At 43.1% G+C, this 8,181-nt stretch overlaps 2 protein-coding genes across 3 annotated transcripts; both read left to right on the forward strand.

The window, feature by feature from the left end:
* The first annotated feature begins 782 nt into the window (after positions 1 to 782).
* Positions 783 to 3,605, forward strand: LOC147128326 (fatty acid-binding protein, brain). The gene is made up of 4 exons (XM_086019565.1): positions 783 to 941; positions 1,930 to 2,102; positions 2,745 to 2,846; positions 3,386 to 3,605. Exons 1-4 carry the CDS (start codon positions 869 to 871, stop codon positions 3,434 to 3,436), a joined length of 399 nt encoding a protein of 132 aa, XP_085875691.1. The 5' UTR covers positions 783 to 868; the 3' UTR covers positions 3,437 to 3,605.
* Positions 3,606 to 3,947: 342 nt separating this feature from the next.
* On the forward strand, positions 3,948 to 8,025 carry smpdl3a (sphingomyelin phosphodiesterase acid like 3A). 2 transcript variants are annotated; one of them, XM_086019553.1, is made up of 8 exons: positions 3,948 to 4,145; positions 4,978 to 5,194; positions 5,303 to 5,447; positions 5,528 to 5,624; positions 5,866 to 6,029; positions 6,130 to 6,310; positions 6,712 to 6,836; positions 6,933 to 8,025. In XM_086019553.1, the coding sequence occupies exons 1-8, from the start codon at positions 4,049 to 4,051 to the stop codon at positions 7,266 to 7,268; spliced, it is 1,362 nt and encodes a 453-aa protein (XP_085875679.1). In that variant the 5' UTR covers positions 3,948 to 4,048; the 3' UTR covers positions 7,269 to 8,025. The 2 variants fall into 2 exon arrangements, with proteins under 2 accessions (XP_085875679.1, XP_085875680.1); XM_086019554.1 differs by having other exon boundaries at positions 3,956 to 4,145; positions 4,981 to 5,194.
* Positions 8,026 to 8,181: the final 156 nt, after the last annotated feature.

An 8,181-nucleotide genomic window follows, 5' to 3' on the forward strand; every position in this document is an offset into this window, starting at 1 on the left:
CATTTCTAATTTTACAGTAAATATAGTTAAAAGTACAAATCAATCAATTTCAGTCTTTGTATTATTATTAAAAAGAATGAAAACTATCAACTGGGATGCCTGTCTAGGCAGATGATGTTTAAACTTCTTTTTTAAAATATCAAAAAGGCCTATTAACTACAGATGTAAAGTCTTATTTTATTCAAGAACAAAACACAAACTTTTGGAAATGCACTGCACTCGCCCAAAAATAAAGACTTCTTTTCCCAGAATAAAAGGGAGAGTTTTTTGTGAACTTTTCACATTCCTTTTCCCATTTCAACGTGCTTCTTTTTTCTCCTACTCTTCAGCCTGAATGGTGCTAATGACATCATTAATCACTCCATTGGGCTAATTTGGTCCTTTTTTTTCTTTCCAAGGGGTTCAGTTGACTGTGACCCATTTTTTTGGACCAATGGCAGCCTGGCAAAAAAGTCTCCTGAGCCAATGAGGAGCTGGGCCCTGCCCACCTTTCTGCATTCTCATAGCCCCCCCATATGTTTCATTTTTGTCATTAAATCTGCTTGTATTCACAGGTTGTATTATTCCAACAAAAAGCCAAGTAACACTTTTCACTACTTTTCACAAGTGTGTTTTTTTTTTTCTTTTTTTAATGGCAACTCTATTTTTAGAGGAACTTGGACTCTTCCCTCGTGGGGGTCAACCGGACCGTGACCCAAATTCTTGGGCCAATGACGGCCCGGCAAAAAAAGTCTCCTGAGCCAATGATGATCTTGGCCCCGCCCACCTGCCCGCATAATAATGCAGCCCCCCGATAAGAGCCCCGAAGGGGGGCCCGCACTTCTCTTGTGAGACCTTCAGCCTGCTCAGCGCACACAAAACCTTCAACATGGTCGACGCCTTCTGCGCCACTTGGAAGCTGGTGGACAGCGAAAACTTCGATGAGTACATGAAAGCTCTCGGTGAGTAGCGCAAGTGCCTACTAGTCGAGCGCTGGATGTTAACTAGGACCATTTTGGAATTGTCAAAAAGTGCACAGTTTCGCCCTACTAGTAATTTGCAGTTGTGCAGATAGTGTGCCAATATGTCACCGGGTAGTAGAAAAAAAAAAGTGACTAGTAAGACAACCGCTTTACTAGTGCAAGGGTGGGCAATTCCTGTCCTCGAGGACTGGAATTGCCCACCCCTGCACAAGCGGGCTGAACTGTCTGAGCACAAAGATGGACTTCAAGAACCTGTAAAGTAGATTCACAGATTAGTTTCTAAATGCATGATACATGTTTGAAGATAATTGCAGAAAACGTGCAAAGGCTGAGAGGCAAGTAGAGCTAAATTGTAGAGTTTTCTTGATTTTTTTTTTTTTTTTTTTTTTTTTTAATTTGTGTTTTTTTCACAGCTTGCAGTCCAACATGAATGTCCCCTCACCCACGACATCAAATTCGATATCATGTGGACTGAGGCCTTGTGTTAGGATGGCTGCTTTAGAACGCCTCATTGTCGGCCGCGAGTGCATGAATGTCGTTGGGAGACAGATGAAATAGCGAGGGGTGGAAATAAATGTGACGGCTACCACGTGACTTCACGCTGGAATGTCTGCTTTAGAGCGCCTCATGAATGGGCGGGGGTGACAAAAAACAAGCCCGATTTGATGTGGCTGCTTGAAAGCGAGCGCCTCGTTGTTGGCTATGAATGAACGTCATGGAGAGAAAGTGGAATAGCGAGGTAAAAAAAAAAAAAAAAAAAGATCCCAATGTAACAGCCAGCATGTAGACAGCGGGTTAGAGCGCCTCGTTGTTAGCCCGTGACATGTAATGCAAGACACGATTGATGAAATAAGAGAAATTATCATCGATAAACATTACTCTTCAAACATGCGGCAGCAGCAACACCTCCAAATGGAGCGTCCACCAATACTGACGGGCGTCATTCTCCCCACCCCCTCCCCCCTAGGTGTGGGCTTCGCCACCCGGCAGGTGGGCAACGTGACCAAGCCCACCGTCATCATCAGCCAGGAGGGCGACAAGGTGACCATCCGCACGCAGAGCACCTTCAAGAACACCGAGATCTCCTTCAAGCTGGCGGAGGAGTTTGACGAGACCACCGCCGACGACAGGAACTGCAAGGTAAGAACGCGCACGCCGAGCGACTCTCCTCAAGCGCACAGCAGGCGCAAATACTCACACTGACATGGACAAGTGCAGGAGCTTGTGCTAAACTTTCAACTTCTTGTGTGCAAGTAATAAAGTACAGACCCTCAAATGTGCTTGAGTAGAAAAGTAAAAAGTGTTTTTTTGCTGTCAGGTTTGTATTGCACAATAACAGTTTTGATAAGTGCACAATGAAGAAATACCAAAGTAAAAGTATGTAAAATTACTGATTCATTTCTTAGCTAAAAGTAAAAAAGTACAGTCTCTGAAATGTCCGTAGGTAGAAGAGTAAAAAAAAAAAAAGACTGTTAAAAGTACCAGTTCAACTCCTTATGTAAAAGTAAAAAAAAGTACAGACTCTAAAATGTACTTGAACCCGAGGATTGTTGTATTGTCTGTCTACATGTGCAACATTTCTGTTCCAGTATCCATTGCTCAAAGCGTTGTGACACCACCACATGGGTGCTAATTCTTAGCCAGTCTATGGCGTTTCCAGTTCTGCATTAGCCTTAAGCTAGCGGCTTGATTAGAAGACAAAAGCGAAACGTTTCCGCCTGCACGCGACAAGTTTGAGAAGTCCTCAATGGCGCAAAATGCTAACCGTCATCTGCTCATCAGTCCACAGTCAGCATGGACGGAGACAAGCTGGTCCACGTGCAGAAGTGGGACGGCAAGGAGACCAAGTTCGTCAGGGAGCTCAAAGACGGCAAGCTGGTCATGGTGGGAACATGTTGATTTTTGGTGTTTTTTTATTTTATTTTATTTTAATAAAAACACACACACACACACATATATATATATATATATATGTATGTATATATATATGTATATATATATATATATATATATATTCAGATGAGACTTTTTAAGATAAAAAGAAAAATATAATTTTCATCAATTTTTAGTGTGGTCCTAGTAAAGACCCGATGAGGAGGACATCTGAAAAGATGATTAAAAATATTTTGATTGGGGGGAAAAAATGACTAAACAAAACTAAGATCATAATCTAAAGTTGAATCTACCACAAATTGGATTCATGTTTTCTTCTGAAACCACAAGAATTGAAACAAAAGTGACATGTCCTCCTCACCTCCAATGAACTTTCATGCAGTCTAATGAAAAAATATGTCCGAGGGTTCCCGGAGCTCCGGAAATGAATTCCCTCCTAAGCAGGTGCTCCAAACGTTTTTTGTTTTTTTGGGATGAAGTTTCTTGGGTGGAAAAAAAATGTAAAAAGTGACCTTCTCTTCCTCGTTCAGAACTTGACCTTCGAGGACATCCACGCCGTGCGCACCTACGAGAAGGCGTAGAGGCCAACGTTTGCACCTCTTCTTCATCATCGTCTTCCTCCTCAAGCAAGCTGCACATGTTTGTTTTTTTTAAATGAAGTCTTTTTTATATGAAAAAAAATGTGACATATTGGACTGATCATCTTTGCAAATGTGGAAAATAAAACACAGGAGAAATTTTGGACTCTTATCTGTTTTTTCTTATTTAATGACAATCTGACAAATGGTTGTATTGCAATTGTTTCGTTGTCAGCAATTGAGATTTTATAGCAGTGTCTTGTATATTTACATTTTGAGCTGAACGCGGCCATTGAGTTGAGGGGGTTTTACTCCAAATAAAAACTGTAAAACTCAGCATATAAACAAGCAGGTTGAACGACTTTTTTTTTTTTAAAAAAAAAAAAAGAAAATTACACAGTTGCATCAGGTTGAACGACATGGTTTAGTGCTCCTGGAAGTCGCGTAACCAGCTTGGCCGTCAATCAAACGAAACCACGCCCCGCCGTTTTGAAACAGCGAGTGACGTGACAGAATGACCACTCCAACTTCCGCTTTTTGCTCGTCAACAAACAAAAGTTGTTCGTTGCACCAGCGTCTTTGCGTCTGCTGAGTTTCGTGTCGCCTGTCAACGACATGAAGGCGCCACTCGGCTGTTTTGTTTTCTTGCTGTTCGCCGCCGGACGCTTCGAGGCGGCCCCCCCGGGAAGAGGAGCCCAGCCGGGGGGCGCAGGTGAGTCGTGACACCTCCCGAAGCAGAAGTTGTCGCCATGAGACTTGTTTGCAAATTTCAGTGACTCACCTGCATTACGTTGGGAGTTAACGAACAAATCAAAGCAGTTGAGTCAACCACGACGAATTGGTGCGCAGCCGTGTTTATTATTGCTTTGTTCAAGGTTCTAAGATGTGTGAAAACGTTTGGGAAGATGACATAACACGTTCTTTTTTTTGTGGGCTTGAGGCTTTTTGTGTGCTGCATGAATAAAAACATTGATGTCAACAGCTGGCGCTGGCTTTTTTCTGATGATGATTTGAATCAATGGCAGTGTAATAAAGTTGTGATTTTTGTTGTTGTTGTTGCTGAAATTAATTATTGATGAGGATTCTGTCAGCAATATGTGCATTTCAGGCTGAAGTGCTTTTAAGATATGAGTGCTTTAAAGGGGGGAGGGTGGTGGTTGAATGCCAAAAGCGCTATGCAAAAATAGAATAGATAAATTCAAATAGCATTCAGACACCTTCATGGTCTCACAGAGAGTCGGAACTTTTAAAACTCTTGTAACAATCCACAAGTGCAGGTTTGCGCCAATTCAATATTGGAAAGCATTTCTTGCTGATTTTTTATTTTTTTTAATTTTATTTTATTTTTTTTACACTAGTCTTATATACTGTAGCAAGTAACGACCATTTGCGATCAGTGAATTGGTAAGTTTTTCCAAATGCCGACTGTCCTGAGAGTGCCGTGAAGAAATCTGGACATGATGCCTTTATGAAAAAGTACATTTTCCGTCATATTTCAGATCACTTCTAAGTGCACTTTTTGTTTGGAACACTTATTCCTATAGCAGGAAGGTTCTGGCACATCACCGACCTTCATTTGGACCCCACCTACCACCTGGAGCCGGACCCCACCAAGGTGTGTTTCTCCTCCAAAGGGCAGCCCACCAAAGGAGCCGGTCCGTTCGGGGACTTCCTGTGCGACTCGCCCAACAGCCTCATCCAGTCGGCCTTCACACACATGAAGAGCCTCGTGCAACCCGACGACTTCATCATTTGGACCGGGTAGTGGCAAAATTTTGAAAATGGGGAGCTTTCAAGACCTCTTATTATTCTTTTTTTTTTTTTTTAATTTTTTTTTTTTTTTTATATGATGTCACTTGACGACTACAGAGACAGTCCACCTCACGTTCCGGTAAGTGAGCTGTCCACGTCGATGGTGATCGAGGTGATGAGCAATTTGACGCAAAGCATCCGGCAACACTTCCCGAACGTCAGCGTCTTTCCCGCCATGGGCAACCACGACTACTGGCCGCAGGTAGCCAACACGGCAGATTCTTGTGAAAAAGCATACACGTGCGCCTGATCTTTCTAGACTGCATATGCCTGTGTTGTCAGGATCAGTTGCCTTCGTCCACAAACGACATCTACAAGGCTGCCGCCCGTCTGTGGAAGCCCTGGCTGCAAGACGACGCACTCAAAACTCTCTCAACAGGTCACTACCAGGACCACTTGTGTGGAATTTGTACTTGTACCTTGTTGCGGTTGGAACAATTCAAGTCAAAAGTAGGTATATGAAGGTTAACATATTGATAAGTCTCTGTTTTGGTAAGCCCATTTCACGCTGGTTGTAAGATGGATGCCAGATTTTCTGATGTCAGTTTTTTTCTACATGTTAAAGCCACGCGGTCACGCCCAACACCCCCCCCCCCCCCCCCATGTGCTGGTGTCCACAGGTGGCTTTTACACCCAGCTGATTCGTGCAGGCCTACGAGTGGTGAGCGTCAACAGCATCCTCTACTACGGTCCCGACCAAGCCACCGCCAACATGAGCGACCCGGCGGGACAATTTGAGTGGCTGGAGGACACGCTGAAAATGGCGGCCGTCAACATGGAGAAGGTCAGACGTCATTATCGATTTAAGTCCGACTCGGGTCAAGTTACAGGACTAAGGCGCCCCCCCCCCTCATGTGATTGACGTGAGTGATCTGCCACTGCAGGTGTTTATCATCTCTCACATTCCGCTGGGATTCCTGCCCTTTGTCCGGAACGTGACGGCCATCAGGGATGAGCACAACGAGAAGCTTCTCAACATCTTTAGGCGCCACAGTCATGTGGTTGCAGGACATTTCTACGGACACACGCACAAAGACAGCTTCATGGTGCTCCTAGACCACAAAGGTGACGGCAATAAAACGTGAATGCATACAGTCAAAAAGTCAGATGATGATGCTCACTTTTGAGTTCTCCATTGAACGTTATGAGCAGGTGTTCCTAATGAAGTGGCCAGAAAATCAAAGGAAATGTAGGGGAGCCGAGATTGAGCCTTGTGGCCTCCCAGATCATTTTTTGCCAGTAGATACTGTATGATACATTACATCATTAAAAAATGACATAAGTATATAAATTCTAATTATATTTTGGTTGGTATTGAATAAAAATGTTTAATGTGTATCTAAATGAAATGTCAGCTGATTTGTTTCCTCGGTAAATTAAAACATAATGGAAATTATAAAAAAAACAAAAAAAACAATGGATGATGCATGTAGCAGTTAATGATGCATGTATCTTATTTTTTGTAGATGATCCTGTGAACTCTCTGTTTGTGTCACCCGCGGTAACGCCCATCAAAAGCTTTTTGGATCTGTACTCCAACAACCCGGCGGTGCGATTGTATTTGTACGACAATCAAGACTTTGGCATTTTGGTAAGACCCACGGCCACCCTGCCAACGCCGCATCGCATTATTATTATTATTATTATTATTATTCCGCCCCATTTCAAAATGTGTTTTCATGTAAAGGACATCTGGCAATACTTCCTCAACCTGACCGAGGCGAACCTGGAGAAACGAGCCAACTGGAAGCTGGAGTACGTCATGACAGAAGCGTACGGCCTGCCGGACCTGCGACCGGCCACTCTGCTGCGGCTGGCTCTGCACTTGTGGTTGGCGCACAGCCCCGCCGTTTTCGACACCTACTTTGCTCACTACACGGTCAGTTACGATGGCAGGCCGCCATGCCGGGGAGAGTGTAAGACCCTTCACGTGTGCTCCATGCTCTACCTGGACCAGAGGTCCTACTCCACTTGTGTGGCGGAGCGAAAACATGGTCACTATCTCGCTAGTAACAATCTTTGATGTCCTCTTATGCACTTCGTAGACACATTTTTTAGGACACTACCATGAAATTCTTTCGGAAAGCCTTGACTTGGTAACATGAAAGTTGGTAGACATGTCTCTCATGAGTAGACCCACAAAAGTCTTAAGAAGAAACGGCAAGTCTGCCATTTTACTTTGAGCAGCCATTTTGGAATAATTTTGGCATTTTTTTCGAGAGTCCTTCAATAACAAGTTGTTATTTAGATTTTGTCCCAATTGCTACCGATTATGAACCAGCCGTACGAGACGACGATGCTAGCTTGAGAAACATCATGCAACTTGAAAAACGGGTGCTAGGGTCTGTTGATTTATTGCTAATTACATAAATGATACTTGCTGAAGCGCAGAATTGCACAATGGATGTGAATGTAAAAGTGGATGATTGATGACATCATTCTGTTGTCTTCTTAATCCGTTGCTGACGATTGTTGACTTGATTTTAAGTTTTGGTGCTTAAGAAAAAAATCATTTTGTTAGCTTAGTAGCATATTTGCCTAAGTCTTTTTTTTTTTTCACTATGTCTGTAGATTCTCAGTTATCCAGGTTATGATGATAAGTGCTGCTTTTTTTTTTTCCACTAAAACGTTTAAAAACGATTCCGTAAATTATGCTTTTAGGCGAACAATATGCAAGTGTGATGCTTATTGTAATATTCCATCCAACCATTTTCTTCCGCTTAGCAGGGGTTGGGGTTGCGGGGGGTTAACAATATAAACTAAAGTTTGTATCCAAACAACCCACCGTCTCATCATTGTCATTGTCTTGTCAAGTTGTGAAATGTCAGTTCCCGATTGCAACATAGGCGATGACTTGCAATTGGCCGCCCACTTCCAACTACGATTACTCGGCCATAGCGACGACATCATTGCACTTCTGTTCAGAATTTCCACTT

This window comes from Filicampus tigris, chromosome 20, assembly GCF_054856515.1.
Source record: "Filicampus tigris isolate MCC_2025a chromosome 20, RoL_Ftig_1.0, whole genome shotgun sequence".
NCBI lineage: Eukaryota > Metazoa > Chordata > Actinopteri > Syngnathiformes > Syngnathidae > Filicampus > Filicampus tigris.